Consider the following 16,814-nt stretch of genomic DNA (forward strand, 5'->3'; position numbering starts at 1 on the left):
TAAAGAAAGATTGGCAATGATAAGGTTTGAGTGAAATCGAGGAAGGGCAAGGAGAGTGGGTATACTGAGCTCGGTCCTTGGTCGGTGTAAGAAAGCTTACGGGTTTCCTAATTTATATATCCCGCATTGAACCAACACAGCCCTGTTTCTGTGCTAAGCCTCATAATAGGATCGTGGATGAGCTACATCCCAGCAGGGCATTGATAATAAGTGGTCTCTCCACCGATTCCCGATTACAGATACCATGGTCGAATCACATTGAGCAGGTGAAAAATTAAATATTTATATCATTGATAGAAATGGGTAACTACAAGAAAAGTATATAGCTGAATGCAATCAACTCCGTGCTTTGGTATCCAACATGCAAAAAGATCCCCTTCTATATACACCATAACTCATCCCACCACTAAATAGGCCCTTCTTTCAAGCATTTAAGGTGCCTCGTGCAGACCACCAGTGTAACCTTGCTGAGGATGAATCCACGGCTGACCAGCCATCTCAGCAGGTGCTTGCTGATCAGGAGTCTTGTAATATTCTTGCACAGGTTGGTGTTGAGGTCCAGTAGACATCTCGGCAGGAGGGGCGTAACCTCCAGCCGCGGCAGCAGAACCGGCGCCCTTGCGGAAATGTCGCCAAAGAAGGAATCCAATGCCACCTAGGACAGCGATACCTCCCAATGTCGCACCGACCGCAATACCAACGACGGCACCAGTAGAGATGCCCTTATCTTCAGATGCAGCAGCGTCTGTTGTTGTCTCGGCAGAGGCATCCGTTGTGGTTTCGGTGGCGTCGCCGGTAGGTGTAGGGCTTGGTGCGACGGTCGAGGCTGCGCTCGTGGTCGTTACGTCTTTGGGGACAGTGACGTTGAAAGTCTGGCTGTTCGCAACGATATCGTTTGTGCCGGACTTGAAGAGGGAGAAGTGGAAGACAGCATCCTCGCCGTCTTTGACTTCAGTTGAGAAGCCATTGAAGCTGACCTGCCAGATGAAACTTGTCGATGTCGTGTTTTCTAAACATTGAAGGTTAGTTTACCCTTACCGAGCAGCCACTCGAAGCGCGTACCTTTCAATCCCATGAAGAACTGGGTGCCGCCACCAGCAGAAGGATAGTCCTGCCAGAGAAGAAGATTCGTCATATCCAGATCCGTCTGCCATTCAACGTTCATGCTCTCGTCGACATCGTAAGATGGGTTGTTCTTCCATCCCGAAGTACCAGATCCTCCTGGAGTGATGAAGCTGGTGTCAGCAACCGCTCGGGTGGCGAAAGTGCTCAGAAGAACGGTGAGCGGTAGAAGAGCGTGCATCGTGTCGGTATAGATAGCAGGTATATCTAACGGGATAAGATATTCGCGATCTTCAGGGCGCTGGACTTCGAGGCCGTTTGTTTATCACTCAAAACAACGCTCAAAGGACGGGACAAGAAGAAGGGGAGGAAGAGAGAAAAGTGCACTCTTCCTCTGCCTAAGAAGCAAGTCTACTGTTTCATCGTCTCTCGAGAGCACCCAGCCCCAGCAGGCGAAGATCCCTCTTCATAGTGTGTGTTAGCGTTGAGCTGGTATAATCCATCCAGTGAAACAGCCAAGATATGACTATCAGTCCCGCTTTCTTATGCTAGCTCGGATCCTTTAGAATTATTAATATCACGGGCTGACGGGCTAATGGTGAACGGACACTAATGAGTGAGATGGGAAATTGAAGCTAAGATAGTGGCTGTGGTTATTGGCGAGGAGACGAACAAGTGCTTACATAGGTCTCAGTTTTTAGTAAAAGGCGAGATCCGTAGCAGACTTTTGCCATAAAGCAAACCTGGCAAGCAGGTCATCGACAATGTTGGAAGACGGTAAAAGATCAATTACCGCCTTTGCGATCTACAGGGCTTTTAAAGACTCTAAGCTGAAAAGGGCGGTTTAGGCGCCGACAGCCTCCAGTCAGCCTTAATCAGGGTCAGGGGTTCGCGTTACAGTGGAGTTGGTAGGCGCCGACTACCGGGGCTTGGCTACGGGTAGGGCGTTTTTGACCAGTGACTCGGTTTTGTTGGACGAATCAGGAAAGCTTGACGAGTTTTACCCTACAGTTTCATCAACATTCCAGAGAAATGATTAATAACATGTCGAACCTGTCCAAGACGGACATCGATCGGCATTTCGATATTTGATAGCCTCATCATGAGTGAGATATAGTCAGCAATATGGGATGCTGGGGGTGGCTAGTGTAAGATGTCTGGTTCGAATTGATTAGAAGGGTATGCCCTGCGAATCACAGCTGGGGGCTACGATAGGATAACATGTGAGATCTGATAACGACGTTGGATTTCCATGCAGAGGATCACTACCTGATTCCTTCGCTAAATAGCCTCAAAAAATTCAAATGAACCACCAACTAGAAACTACAGATATCTAAAGTCGAGAATTGATCGGCTTCCCGTCAGCTTGAGAACTATCCTCACCCAAAATCTCACGAACAAGAGCCCTACCAGCAGCTCGTCCAGAGAAAATGCATCCTCCCACAAACGTCCCTTCAAGCGAACTATATCCGTGGACACCACCTCCTCCAAAGCCCGCAACCTCGCCAGCAGCATACAAGCCAGGGAACGGCGTTCCATCGGCCCTCATAACATTGCTGTCCAGATTCGTCTCAATACCACCAAGTGTCTTTCGCGTCAGAAGATTCATCTGCACTGCGATAAGAGGTCCATGAGCCTTGTCGAGAAGGCGATGAGGTGGGGCAACACGGCTGCGTCTGTCGGGCCAGTATGTTCGTGCGTTGTTGATGAGCATTGCTTGGCCGTCTTTGGAGTAAGGGTTGTCCATTTGGCTGTCTCTTGCTTCGACGACCTCTTTGATGGCATCGAATTCGAGCAGGGGACCGTTGCGGGCTTTGGCGAGCTCGTTCATTCCGGCGACTAGGTCTTCTAGATTATCGCGGACGACAAAGTCTTTGCCGTGCTTCTGGAAGTTTTGAACAGGAACGGTGCCCTTCTTGCCGAAGACGCGGGTCAGGAGCATCCAGATGCTCTTCCCTGTGACATCAGGATTCTGCTCTGAGCCTGAGAGGGCGAACTCGCGAGCGATGATGCTTTGATCGAGGATGAACCAGGTGTAGTCGTAGCCTGTGCTGCAGATATACTTGAGTGTTGCGAGGGTATCTGATCCTGGGTAAAGGAAAGGTGGTAGTCGTTTACCAGTTGCGTCCAGCCAGAGAGATGAAGGAGCCGGGAGGACTCGGATACCATGGCCAGGCCAGATGGGATTCCAGTTCTGAAGACCCTCAGTGTAATGCCACATGCGATCGCGGTTGATAACGTGAGCACCAGCAGCCTCTGAAATCCCGATCATGCGCCCGTCAACATGTGCTGGGACACCAACAACGAAAGTCTCTGGCACTTTAGGACCCAATCTGTCGACAGGCCATGCTTCCTTGACAGCTTCGACGTTTCCTCCAATACCACCCGAAGAGACGACAACTGCTGAGCCGTAAATTTCAAACTTGTCTTTCTCGATGCGTGAAGATTTGATACCACGGGCAGCATCATCATCTTCCAGAATGCGACCTCTGACTCCAACAGCTCGGCCTGAATCATCGACGATCAATTCATCAACGGCGTGTCTGAACTTGAACGTCACGATGCCCTTCTCAGCAGCTTTTTTGACAGGATCAGCGAAGACCCTAACAACTTCCGGCCCCGTTCCCCAGCTAACATGGAATCTAGGAACAGAATTTCCATGTCCAGTGGCACTCCCATCTCCTCTTTCTGCCCAACCAACATTATACAAAAAGCCTAGTCCTCTCGCTTTAACATAATCCTCCATTTCATCAGTAGCAAAGTCCACGAACGCCTTGGCCCACTTCCTGGGCCAATGGTCCTCTTCTTCACGATCAAACCTAGCGGATCCAAACCAATCTCTCATTGCCAACTCACGAGAATCTTTGATTCCCATTCGTCTTTGGTATGAGGAATCGACCATAAATACACCTCCAAGAGACCAGAAGGCCTGGCCGCCGAGGTTTTGTTCATTTTCTTGGTCGATGAGAAGAACTGGGATTTTACGCTCTGCAAGCTCAAAGGCTGCGACGAGGCCAGCTAGACCTGCGCCGACGATAATAACTGGCTTTGTTTCTGAAGACATGATATTTTGGAGATGGTGAAAGATGTAAGACAGAAAAGATGGGCCGAGGATGTCAGTGGAATGTCATGAGACGCGGGGTTGGATTTAAACGGGCTGAATTGGTTTAAGTTCGCCTCCCGGGGCCGCGGTCCGCGGATTGGCGCCAAGACAGGGATGCCAGGCCTCTGACTTGGAGTATGATCAAGCAATTGAGGGTCGGATGTCTCTATATAGACTTCTTGATAGAAGCATTCGTCATGGGAGAATAGGGTTTCGGTAGTTGGTGAAACGACTGTCAAAAGGTTGATGCACAATTACCTACGTTACTTCCATGCACATTTCTCAAGTATAATGGTTCTCATACTATTGCAGGATATCTAAATCAAACAACTAAACGCCAACCGGAGCACTCCAAAATCAAACATGGTATTCGTGTATAATCTCGTTCAGATTCCAATATCCGGCTTCTTCGCCTGCTCTATCTTGACCTGCTTTTCTTCCTCAGACAGCTTCTCGTACTCGGCAACATTCTCATCCCATAATCTCACACACTCGACATTCCAATTGCAATCCTCAACCTGTCCGTATGCTGGATGGCTATAGCGAGGATGCTTGCTTGGCCAATTGGAGGCGTGGTAGTGATGCTTCACCAAAGCACCGCGGGAATCATGGTTTCCAGAGTCAGAGTGACCTTGTCCTGCGCAGAAAGCTTCGACATTGAGAACAAGAACTCGACCGACGACTTTAGATTCGTCAATGCTGTGGAAGAGATCCCATGTGACCTTTCCACCGCGGTGGTTCTGCCTCATTTGCTCTAGCAATGCGTGGGTGAAGGCTGAGGGACCAGTGCCGCTGATGACTTGGTCGAAGGTGAGCTCGATGTCTCCCAAAGCAACTTTTTGCTTCTTCGACTCTTCCTTTAACCAAGCCATGATGTGCTCGATAAGATGCAACATGACGGGCTGGTGAGGTTTGGCGATGATGGTCCATTGGCAGAAGGACTTTGACTTCTTGCCCAGGATTGGATGATTGCTGAACTCGGGCTGGTCGATCTCGACACCAACAATCAAGTCAATGTCTCTCTCATCATATCTCTCGGGAATAAAACGATGCACTGGCTTCAATGCCTCAACATCGATATCCGCGTAGACACCACCCTGAGCATACATAATCATATATCTCAACAAATCAGCCTTGATGATATGCAAGTTGATACTCTTGTAGAACTTGACAATATCAGGCCTATTTATCGGACTTCCCGCCCCAAAATGCTCTTCCACAAACGCAAGCTCATTATCATCCGTCAAAACCTCGTATCGCATACCCGGGTTCTTGTTAACCCATGTCCTGGATGTGAGCAAGTCACGATCCTCAAAGTTGAGCGGATCGACCTTCCACGTCTGCCAGATCTTCTGCGGAAACGTGCTGAAGCGCGTTCTAGTTACGAGCGGTGCTTTTTCTGTTCGGAAGGCCGTGAGTGGGCTGGGTATGGAGTAGAAGATGTCGAAGTTGAGGATGATGAAGAGGAGGAGCACGCAGCAGATGTAGAGGGGAAGGCATCTCTGCATTTGGGCGGGGACTCTGTTTCGAAACTTGGCGGTTGAAGCTGCCAGCCGTGGGGAGCCTAGAGGAGAACCCATTTTGATATGGGTAACGGAATCGGATTTGTTGGTCACAGTCCACTCGGCAGTGGATGGAGGAGGAATACGTAGGCTCGATGGGATATTTCGTCGAGAGCCACTCTCCATGACAGAAAGTAATTCACACAAGAGAGCTTCTGAGGAGAGAAGAAAATGCACAATGGAGCTGAAGTAGAACAAATCTTGGCTAAACGCAACTTCTTAGAAACCCTGACCAGACAGCCAATCCTTTCCCGCATATGAAGAGCTTTCCTTATCAATGCTTGTCACTGTTCCCATGTGATGTGACTGTTGGACTCGAAATGTACCGCAGCAGGGGATGGCTGTTAGCTCGAGTTGACAACTTCCAAGAAGGGCATGTCCTCCGGGCGTTGCACATCGTGGAGGGTGAGCACGTATGGGGTAATGGCGAGAGACTACGAGGATTATTGTGCCGTAAGGAAGAGAGAACCCACTGAGTCTGGACAGGGTTCGTGATGCGGCACATGGCGGTGGTGAGATTGCAGTGAGGATAGAAGTGCACGTGTGTAGAAGCTTTAATTGGTAACTCATAATTACTGTGGCTTTTGTTGTGCCTTGCAGAAACGTCACTAAAGAATATCCTTCACACCCATTTCTCAAGAGTAAAACGGTTATCTTGGCTTGTGATCCCTCGGATATAATCAACCCCCTGCACTTGATCCAGTTGATCCCCGCACTGGCACGAACAAGCTTTTAGCCAACCCCAGACTTGCCAGCCAATACGAATCGAGAGAATTGGTTCAATTACTGCCGACTTTCCCGTGTTCAGTGGATGCTTTTACGGTAGGATTCTAGTTATGGACCCTTCCAAGGTTGCCAATTTGACCTATCCCATTTTCATAATCACGCCAGTACTACAGTTCCATCGAGATTTCCCTCATGCCGCAATAAGATCATCATGTTCTGGTTAGCTGTATACTGCAGTTCAAAAGTCCGTGGGTCTTGGCTCATGAACCCTGCTTCCAACATGCATCGTCCCCTCGTCACTTTTTCCCACATGCTTGTCTTGTTGATTCTTGTCCTCGGCTTTTGACCTTCTGCATTTCTTCAAGTTGCATACGGCACTGCAAATGAGTGTCTTGTCTAGACTACTTTCCATCAATCATACATCTTCAACTTCATCCATCAATTCTCTCATTCAAGTGCTGAGTGTGTCAGTGGCTGCTCACAATGTCTCCTCGAACAAGTGGTCTACTTGACAGCGATGACTGGGATGAAGTCAAATCCGACTCCTCCTCTTCAGAATGGTCCATCAGCAAAACATATTCCTCATACTGGAAACCAGCCCAGACAGGCAGCAAGATAAAACAAGCCCTCAACAGCGTTCAAAACTTCATACGCGCAAGATCAAAACCTCCATTGGAAAACCTTCGCCCAACAGCCTATTTGGACGGTCTTCGTGGTTTTGCAGCCCTCTTAGTTTATATCCACCATCACCAGTTATGGGCACACGGCATCGTTGATCAAGATGGCCTCTTTGAGAACGCTTTTGGGTATGGGGGAAAATACTACTTTGCCACATTCCCTGGTATACGGCACTTCTTTTCAGGCGGCCATTTTGCCGTGTCAACCTTTTTCGTCATCTCGGGCTATGTGCTATCGCTCAAGCCGATGAGTCTAATCCAAGCGGGAGAGTACATCCAACTAGGCGATGTTCTTGCCTCATCCTTCTTCCGTCGTTGGATCCGCTTGTTTCTCCCACTCATCCTCACTATGATCATCTACATCACATATCTACACATCTTTGGTGTGTGGACGCGTATCATGACCAAGCAGAAGTGCTGGTATGATGAGATGTGGGTGTTTTACTACGAGTTCAAGAACTTCAGTTTCGTCTTCAAAGAAGGTGGCGAGCCATGGTTGACATACAACAAACACTTGTGGTCTATACCTATTGAGTTCAAAGGCTCAGTCGTTGTCTTCACAGCTCAGATGGCGTTCTCCCGATGTTCGAAAAACGCTCGTCTGTGGTGTGAGCTTGGACTCATCTTTTACTTCATGTACATCGCTGACGGATCTTTCTACGCCATGTTCATGTCCGGTATGCTTCTATGCGACTTGGATCTTCTTGCAAACAAGGGTGATCTTCCTCGATGGATGGCACGTCTTGAATCAGTCAAAGAGTTCATCTTTTACCATTTATTGGTCTTCAGCCTCTTTTTGGGCGGCGTGCCTTCCCAGAACCGAAATCTGGAGCAACTCGCCAAAAACAGAGGCTTCTACTACCTTTCGTGGTTCAAGCCGCAAGCTGTTTTTGATTACAAATGGTTTTATCTCTTCTACGCTGCTGTCTTTCTGGTAGCTTCTATCCCTCGAATCTTCTGGCTCAAGAGCTTCTTCGAGACGAGGTTTTGCCAACACCTCGGCCATATTTCCTTCGCCTTATATCTCGTCCATGGTCCCGTTCTGTGGGTTGTTGGCGAGAGATTATATATGGCAGCAGGATGGCAAAATGAAGACATGATGAAGAACATTCCTCACTGGGCGAACAAACTGCCCTTGTCAACTTCTGGACCTAAAGGGTTCGAGATGGCGTTTCTGGTTCCTCAGTTGATTCTCGTTCCTTTGACATTTGGACTAGCTCATGTGATTACTCGGTTTATTGACACACCCAGTGTCAAGTTTGCAGCTTGGTTCTATAGGAAGGCTTTGGGTGATCCAATTAGCAAGCAGGCGAGAGCTTAATACGGATAGTATAATGATGTTGATGCAGAACAATTCAAGCTTAATTTTGGTAACATTTGTGCCTTGGTCTTGCATTCCCGTGTCTGGCTGCTCAGCTGCTTACTTACAGCTGAACGGAATCGATCTTGACATCTTGATTTGGATCTCTAATCTCAGAATCATGTCACATGCTCTGAGTCCAGAAACAGCGGCAACTGTACAACGTTTCTCTCACTCGTATTCGTCCGAATCGTCCAAAGTCCCAACCTCTCTCCTACGCCGCAAAAAGCTACTCTACCCCAATTAAGATCTGCAACCCTCCCAAAGTTGCCCCTGTTCAGGAACATGCGCCGTTGACCAACATTAACTAGCGGCAAACCCCGCAGGACTAACTAAACCTGACCAGACAAGAAAAAGCCTCGGCATGCATATGATTCTTGTGTCGACGTCGAATCGAATGTCACAATTTCAACCTGCCAAGGCAGCTCTCATTGATTTCGAGGGATTGCTTGGCTGAAAGCTTAATGGATCAAGTGAGATATTGCCAGTAATTGGTTCAGTCAGTTGATCAGTGATATTTTCCCCGCGATTACAGCTTACCATTAACTCCACGTGAATTGATCCCATCTCAGCTTCAATTCTCCTCGGCTAAAGGATTCTCTCTCAATCTTATGTCCCCTGCTCGTTGTTCGGAGTGTGGCTCAAATAAGGAATAGTCAATTATAATGCGCAGATAGCGATATGGTCCAAACCATCGAACAGACTTCGTTCAGTGGCACCTCGACCTCGTCATACTTGGTTCCGATATTCTCTTGTTTCTGTATGCGTTGCATCTGCAGGTTCCCATTTTCAAGATGCTCATCCGAGACTCGCGAAAACTGGTTCTTTTTCTTGTTCCGGTCTGTCTCCTCATTATCTTTGCTCTGAAACTCTATCTTGGCCCCGTTGGCTTTCCATCTCATGTTCAAGAATGGATTCCTTCACAGCTCAAGAAGTCTTCCAAAGACAAGCAAGAACCTCTAGATATCGAGGAGTCGGCACCTACGTTAAGTCCCCAACCAACACCTGAGGTCCAACCAGACAACAATCAGTTTGGAGAAGGCATCATCCCGAAGGATATAAGCGCAACACACAATGAAATCTTCTCGCTTTATACAAAAGACAAGAAGTTCTTTGAGATAAAACTCGGAGACTTTACAGCTCTCAACCCAAATATCATTCCCCATCCAACCCTCGACAACACATGGATCGTCGTGGCGCAATGGCTACAAGAAGGCGGCAACACACTATGGTTCGCAGAGCTTGTCTGCGACGCTGCGTTCAAAGATGATACCCTTACCTGTCTCCACACACCAGTAACTCTTCCAGTCACTTCAACGGTGGGAGGAAACAATTGTAATGGGGAGATGGCGTATCTTCATATGAGTTTGGGTCCTCATGATGCACGCGTCTTCTACGGTCCTGAGAAGCCCTACACAACATACGGATCGACCTCGTTCTTTACTTGTATTGGTCAGTTCGTGCAAGACTTCCGCACATTGGTCAACTGGCGAGGCGACATGGCCAATTTGAGTGAGTTCAGACTCGGCACCGAGCTTCAGCGACCCGCGCCATGGCATACAATGGAGAAGAACTTCTTCCTGTTCTGGGACACCAGCGGCAACATGTACACCCATTATGATATTACTCCTAAAAGAGTATTTTCTCAAATCAACCCTGATGGCTCAGCCGGTCCTGATCTAGCACCTGCTGCACTAGGTGATGAGCAGTGTCTGGCCAAGTATCTGCCCAAACTCACCTCTAATCTCGAATCCATCCACCAAGCGACCAACTCCCTTTTGCTCACCATGTGTCGTCGTGACGAACCCATGTGTGTTCCCAACGACGAAAACACTTTTGTCATGGCGATCTTCCAGCACAAATCATACTTCAACTACCACAGCGTCTATGAGCCCTATGTCATGCTTTTCAAGCAACGTGCTCCTTTCGAAATTCACGCGATATCCCAGAAACCGATCTGGATTCATGGCAGAAAGCAATATCCTGAGAAATCGACTTCGGATATGTTTTATGTTACATCGATAAGCTGGAAGAGCAAAGAGCAGAAATATCATGGATTTATTGGTGATGAAATGTTTCTGGGTTTTGGGGTTGAGGATGTGAAGACGGGTGGCATAGTTATCGGAGCTGAGGATTTGGTCAAAGATATGGGACTGTGCTTTGAAGGCTAGATAGATGTAGATTTTTGAGGTTACAGATTTCCTGTAAGTGCCGTCTAATGATAATGAGTTCTAAGAACATATGTTTCACTTGTGGCTTCGAAAGTATATTGTGTAGGCGGGTTTAAAAAGAAGAAGGCAAAGGCATACCTTTGACTACAGACGAACTCCAAAATTGTCATTCGATTATAACAACAAAAAGAATCGATTTCTGTAGGCTTATGACTTGAGTGTAGTAAGGTCAACAAGAAATTCGTTGAGATTAGCCTATCCTGAACCGTACAACACCTTTCCCTACGCTGTTCCGAATCAAAACATACCACCCCGATAGGATTAGAGACTGGATAGCCCAGAGTAAATGGTTACCTGAGTTGTGGGTACGCCGAGAGAACATTCTGCCCTCCAGTATGGAGAAACAGAACATTATCACCATCCAATCCTCCCTTGTCAATAATATCAAGCAATCCTGTGAATGCCTTACCCGTATACACAGGATCAGTCAAGATTCCCTCCATTCTGGCCAGCTTCTTCATCGAATCGGCCGTTGAGTCATTAAGCTTCCCATATCCTTCCCCCAAGTAAGATGTGTGAACTTCAAAGTCATCTGCAGTGATATCATCCACAGAAACTCCTATCCTCGATGCGGTGGTCCTGGCTATCTGGAGCACCAGATTCTTGACATCCTGCTCGGCCTCACGCATGACTGAAATTCCGATGAGCCGTTTCTTGGAACCTGGCATTTTCTGCTTTTGTGCAAGCTTGAGTCCTGCAAGTATACCTCCTAGGGTTGAGCAGGATCCGGCAACGAGGGTGATGGCATCAAAGGTTACATCGAGTTTCGTTTCTTGCTCCAGAAGATCAAACACCCATCGAGCATAGCCTAAGCCTCCAAGGGGATGAGAACTAGCACCAGGCGGAATGAAATATGGCTTTCTCTCGCGGCGTTTGAGAGTTTCCATGACAGTAGATTCAGAGGTGTCTGCAGGGAAGGTCTCGGCACCGAGGATATCGTTGGCTTGAATGTTACCGAGATATCTATACTCCTTGTCGTCGGAAGCCACTCGATCTTCAGGATAGAGAGCAACCTTTTGGAACAGTCAATTCAAGTTCATCGTGACAGAATACCTCAAACCTACTTCAAAGCCAAGTCGAGCTGCAGCAGCAGAAGTCTGACACATATGATTCGATTGGATGCCGCCTGTGGTGACAATGGTGTCTGCTCCTTGTGCCAGAGCATCTGCCAGCACATATTCAAGTTTGCGGACTTTGTTTCCAGAGAAAGCAAGACCAGAATTGCGGTCTTCTCGAGCTATCCATAGCTTAACCTTGCTGTTATAAGATTCTGTGATACGGGATAGCGGTTCGATGTCTGTAGGACGATCGAATGTCAATTGTATACGATCGATCTCCCTGAAAGGCGATGGGAGGTTGACCATGGTGACGATGCCAACAGCACAGGTAGTTCAGTTTGAAAAAGTGGAATTCGAAATGTGCAACCTCGAGCAGTTCGAGTTTAAAGCGTACTGAGGTAAGAATTGTAACACATCGTCTGCCAAAATACCAACAAAGATTTACCCTAACTACCAATTATGAAGGGCGTCAGATTGACATTTCTGTATTATTAAGCACAACGAGCCCAGCTGCAGCAACCTGTGAAAGAGCATCACGGTTCTTAAGGCACAATGACGTAATGCAGGTAAGCGGTGTTTGATGCACCTTGGCGAAAAGAAAGAGCAATCTTTGGCATTACGAACAATGGAAAGAACGAATGGCATAAAAGATTAGATCCACCGATTGGAGAGACAAAAAGAAAAAAACAACTCCAAACATCCACTATTAATGATCGAAGCCAATTCTTTCAACCTTAACCGTCGTCTCGTTTGTCTACATATGCGCAATGAGGAAGCACAGATCCTCCTTTCGGATAAGCTTAAATGTCAATTGCTCAGTCAACACCTGCTCGCTGTTAAATACCCTTTTCGGTAACCCACAGAGAACGTTTCGATGGATGTCTTCCACATTCACCATCGGCTTCCAGCCAATAGGAGCATTGTATACTACGCTAATGTTTGGTTCACCGATTAAGCCTAGACCCACGCGGATCAATTTCGAGCTTGATGACTGTTTGGCACGACATTCCCTCGGAAATTAAGACTTCGAACCGGGATATCAAGACTTAAAATCGGAACATGGGATTGCAGATGCAGAGGGTAAAGAGTCACAGCGGAGGAATGGGATTTTCGGAATCCGTGGCTGCCAAGATTTCCGGTCTCGTTTGGATCTATCTACGTCGATTCTTCAAGCCGAGCCCCATTTCTCAAGAAGCGAAGTACAGGACGGCAAGAATTGCTTCACTCGGTTTAGCTGACGAGGGTATGATGGTTCTTGGCATCCCCATATGGCTCTGGTCAAGTCAATTGCGCATTTCCGAAACCTATGCTGTGCTGGTGACCCAGCATTATAAAAGACCAATATGGTGTCGATGTCCTTTTGTGCCACTTTCTGAGGGCACTACTGGTCATGATTTGAGCCTCTTGCGGTTTGAGTTTGAGTACGCAGACTTATAACGAATACTTCTCTTATTAGAATTTTCTCAAACCCGAATTCAACCTTCGACCATCACTCCACGCAACACTTTGCAGCTTTGGGTTCCCTTGCGCCTGGCAGCCTACCATGTCGCCCAAGGAATTACCGCCAATCATGGAGGATCATATCTCTGGGCAGTCCAACAAGCCTTTGCCGCGTCCAGCACATGCTCTTTCCGCGCAGACCGTCATCCAAGAGCTCAGCACCAACCCAGACACTGGATTGACCGCTGCTGAGGCGTCTCGAAGGCTTGTCGAGTATGGCGCCAATGACCTTGGCGAGGAAGAGGGTATCAAACCCATCAAAATCTTCATTGCTCAGATTTGCAATTGCATGACCTTGGTAAGATGGAACGGTGTGGTGTGGATGGCGTCGACTAACTTCTATAGGTGTTGATCCTTGCTTTGGCCGCCAGTTTCGGCATCAAAGCTTGGATAGAAGGCGGTGCCCTAGGTATTATCATCCTCCTCAATATCATAATCGGCTTTGTCCAAGACCTTCAAGCGGCTCGAACAGTACACTCTTTAAAGTCACTCAGTCAACCTACAGCGAACGTCTTCCGAGATCGACAGACCATCACGGTTCAAACCAGCGAAATTGTACCTGGCGATATCGTAAACCTCAAGATGGGCGACTCTGTGCCTGCTGATATTAGACTTGTTGAGGTTTCCAACTTCGAATCCAACGAGGCTTCACTCACGGGAGAATCAATGCCTGTGAGGAAGAACCCAGCGATGGCATTCGATGACGATACTGGGCCTGGTGATCGGCTCAATGTCTGCTACAGTTCCACCACTGTGACAAAAGGTCGTGGAAAGGGCGTTGTATTTGCGACTGGGTCTTACACCGAGATTGGAGTAATCGCAGCTGCAATCAAGGGCACTGGACGGAAGAAACGAGAGGTCAAAAAAGACGAGAACGGCAGAAGTTCATTCGGCGCTTATGCTACCAAATGGCTTTTAACAACCTCCGATATCATTGGCGAGTTTCTCGGCCTCAACGTTGGAACTCCGCTGCAACGAAAGCTGTCCAAGCTATTCCTTTACGTTTTCGCCTTTGCTGTCCTGTGCGCTATCATTGTCTTGGCAGCCAATAAATTCGACCCACGAAAGGATGTCATCATTTATGCTGTTGCAACAGCCGTGGGAACCCTCCCAGTTTCCTTGATCCTAGTGTTGACTATTACTATGGCTGCCGGAACCAAACAGATGGCGGATCGAAAGGTTGTCGTCAGCAATATGCAGAGTTTGGAGGCTCTTGGTGGAGTTACCAGTAAGTATCAATCCACGAACCTTCTGTGATTCTGGCTAATATTGGATTAGATATCTGCTCTGACAAGACCGGTACTCTTACTCAAGGAAAGATGGTTGTTCGAATGGCCTGGGTTCCGGGACAAGGGACGTACTCTGTCGCTTCTACGAACGAACCTTATAATCCTACTGTCGGCGACATTAATTGCACTCCCGTCCAACCCTCGGAACTGCCTGCTCCCGGAGGGGAGTCAAAATCTCACTCAATCGACTCCTTGGAAGAGGCCAAAGCCAGCAAAAGCCTCGAGCACTATCTGAACATAGCCTCTCTCGCCAATGTGGCTGTCGTGGAGAAAGGTAGCAAGGACGGCGGCCCTGAGGAATGGCAAGTGCAAGGTGATCCAACAGAAATTGCTATTCAGGTCTTTGTGACTCGCTTCAACTGGAATCGCATGTCTCTTTTATCTGGTCCTGATCCGCGATGGAAGCAGCTCGCCGAGTTCCCGTTCGACTCGGATGTCAAGAAGATGTCGGTCATCTTCCAAGATACAGCTACCGATGAGAAACACATCTTCACTAAGGGTGCAGTTGAACGTGTCCTTAGTAGCTGCGTATCTATGGACGTCTCTGGAGAAATTGTGTCACTTGATAACGCAGCTCATGAGTCTATTCTGCAAAATATGGAAGCATTTGCTCGCCTCGGCCTTCGCGTCCTCGCTCTTGCCAGCCGGTCACCTGTCACCAACCTACCTGAGGACCTATCTTCCGCGATGAACCGGGCCGATTTCGAGAAAGATCTTGTTTTCCGAGGTCTCATCGGTATCTACGATCCTCCCCGTCCCGAAACCCGTGGTAGTGTTCAAAAATGCCAGAAAGCCGGCATTATCGTGCACATGCTCACCGGTGATCATCCTGAAACTGCTCGGGCCATCGCTGCCGATGTTTGTATCATTCCTTCGCCCGAAAGGATGCAGATGATACGCGCCGATGTCGCCGATGCTATGGTCATGGCAGCTCATGATTTCGATCATCTCTCCGACGCTGATCTTGATGCTTTGCCCGAGCTACCTCGTGTTGTCGCTCGTTGCTCACCTACGACAAAAGTTCGTATGATCGAAGCTTTGCACCGACGTGGTGCCTATGTTGCTATGACCGGCGATGGTGTAAACGACAGCCCTAGCTTGAAGCGCGCAGACGTTGGTATCGCAATGGGTCTCAATGGGTCAGATGTCGCCAAAGACTCCGCTGATATTATTCTGTCGGACGACAACTTTGCTTCCATTCTCAATGCAGTCGAGGAAGGACGTCGAATCTTCGATAATGTTCAAAAATTCATTCTTCATGTGCTCGCAGCCAATGTCGCATTTGTTATCTCTCTTCTTGCTGGGCTGGCATTCAAGGATGAAAGTGGAGTATCTGTCTTTCTTATGACTCCTGTGGAAATAATCTGGATGTTACTTGTCGCTGGAGCTTTTACGGAGACTGGTCTTGGATTTGAGCAAGCTAGTCCGGACATTCTCCGCCGGCCACCTCAGAGTGTAAGTCGCCCCCATGGACCATTTTGATAATCAAGCTAATCAAAGACACAGCTCAAATATGGCGTTTTCACTCCCGAGTTCCTTTTTGACCTTGGAGCCTACGGTGTCATGATGCTGATCAGTATTCTCGGCTCCTCTGTCATCATCCTCTTCGGTTTCAACAATCAAGGTCTCGGCCACGATTGCAACAGCACATACTCCGAATCCTGCGAAACGGTCTTCTCGGCCCGGTCGACAGCTTTCACAGTCATGACTTGGGACTTCCTTCTCTTCGCTTGGCAATTAGTTGATTTTCGCCGTTCTTTCTTTGCAGAAATCTTTGAAGACGGCGGTAGTTTCAAGGCCTGGACAAGACGACTCTGGAAAAACCCTTTCCTGTTCTGGTCTGTCACTCTCAGCTTTGTTCTTATCCCACCTACGTTGTATATTCCTGTGATCAACCGTGTGGTATTCATGCACAGCCCTATCGATTGGGAGTGGGCTGTTGTGTTTATCGCTGTTGGTATTTTCTTTGCTGGGGCCGAGTTGTACAAGTGGGCGAAGAGAGTTTACTTCCGTCGAACGGTTCCAAAGGAATTCAGGAAGGAAATCACTGACGTTGAGCAATTTGTGTTTGGGAGATATATGTATGATTCTGGGACCAATAGCGACTCGGGTTGCAATGGTGACCAGAAATGTTAGTCATTCAGGGTAGGGCGACTTTAACAGCATAGCGGAGATACAGCTCTTGGTAGAATCCCAATGAGCGTCGGGACTTTCTTTGTTTTTTAGACTTTTTATTCCAGATTTTG

The 16,814-nt window shown here is 48.0% G+C and overlaps 7 protein-coding genes across 7 annotated transcripts; 3 read left to right on the plus strand and 4 right to left on the minus strand.

The window, feature by feature from the left end:
* Positions 1-431: 431 nt before the first annotated feature.
* FIESC28_10682 (uncharacterized protein) lies at positions 432-1,303 on the minus strand (the record flags this gene model as incomplete). The annotated part of the gene is made up of 2 exons (XM_031164813.1): positions 432-1,009; positions 1,063-1,303. 2 exons carry the CDS (start codon positions 1,301-1,303, stop codon positions 432-434), a joined length of 819 nt encoding a protein of 272 aa, XP_031011105.1.
* A 1,092-nt stretch (positions 1,304-2,395) lies between these two features.
* FIESC28_10683 (uncharacterized protein) lies at positions 2,396-4,126 on the minus strand (the record flags this gene model as incomplete). Its single annotated transcript, XM_031164814.1, has 1 exon — positions 2,396-4,126. The coding sequence occupies one exon, from the start codon at positions 4,124-4,126 to the stop codon at positions 2,396-2,398; it is 1,731 nt and encodes a 576-aa protein (XP_031011106.1).
* A 425-nt stretch (positions 4,127-4,551) lies between these two features.
* FIESC28_10684 (uncharacterized protein) lies at positions 4,552-5,745 on the minus strand (the record flags this gene model as incomplete). Its single annotated transcript, XM_031164815.1, has 1 exon — positions 4,552-5,745. The coding sequence occupies one exon, from the start codon at positions 5,743-5,745 to the stop codon at positions 4,552-4,554; it is 1,194 nt and encodes a 397-aa protein (XP_031011107.1).
* A 1,191-nt stretch (positions 5,746-6,936) lies between these two features.
* FIESC28_10685 (uncharacterized protein) lies at positions 6,937-8,451 on the plus strand (the record flags this gene model as incomplete). Its single annotated transcript, XM_031164816.1, has 1 exon — positions 6,937-8,451. One exon carries the CDS (start codon positions 6,937-6,939, stop codon positions 8,449-8,451), a length of 1,515 nt encoding a protein of 504 aa, XP_031011108.1.
* An 833-nt stretch (positions 8,452-9,284) lies between these two features.
* FIESC28_10686 (uncharacterized protein) lies at positions 9,285-10,661 on the plus strand (the record flags this gene model as incomplete). The annotated part of the gene is made up of 1 exon (XM_031164817.1): positions 9,285-10,661. One exon carries the CDS (start codon positions 9,285-9,287, stop codon positions 10,659-10,661), a length of 1,377 nt encoding a protein of 458 aa, XP_031011109.1.
* Positions 10,662-11,011: 350 nt separating this feature from the next.
* On the minus strand, positions 11,012-12,085 carry FIESC28_10687 (uncharacterized protein; the record flags this gene model as incomplete). The annotated part of the gene is made up of 2 exons (XM_031164818.1): positions 11,012-11,734; positions 11,786-12,085. The coding sequence occupies 2 exons, from the start codon at positions 12,083-12,085 to the stop codon at positions 11,012-11,014; spliced, it is 1,023 nt and encodes a 340-aa protein (XP_031011110.1).
* Positions 12,086-13,349: 1,264 nt separating this feature from the next.
* Positions 13,350-16,704, plus strand: FIESC28_10688 (uncharacterized protein; the record flags this gene model as incomplete). Its single annotated transcript, XM_031164819.1, has 4 exons — positions 13,350-13,577; positions 13,625-14,507; positions 14,558-16,023; positions 16,075-16,704. 4 exons carry the CDS (start codon positions 13,350-13,352, stop codon positions 16,702-16,704), a joined length of 3,207 nt encoding a protein of 1,068 aa, XP_031011111.1.
* Positions 16,705-16,814: the final 110 nt, after the last annotated feature.

Source organism: Fusarium coffeatum (genome assembly GCF_003316985.1).
Source record: "Fusarium coffeatum strain FIESC_28 chromosome Unknown BRIP53273_contig_328, whole genome shotgun sequence".
Lineage (NCBI taxonomy): Eukaryota > Fungi > Ascomycota > Sordariomycetes > Hypocreales > Nectriaceae > Fusarium > Fusarium coffeatum.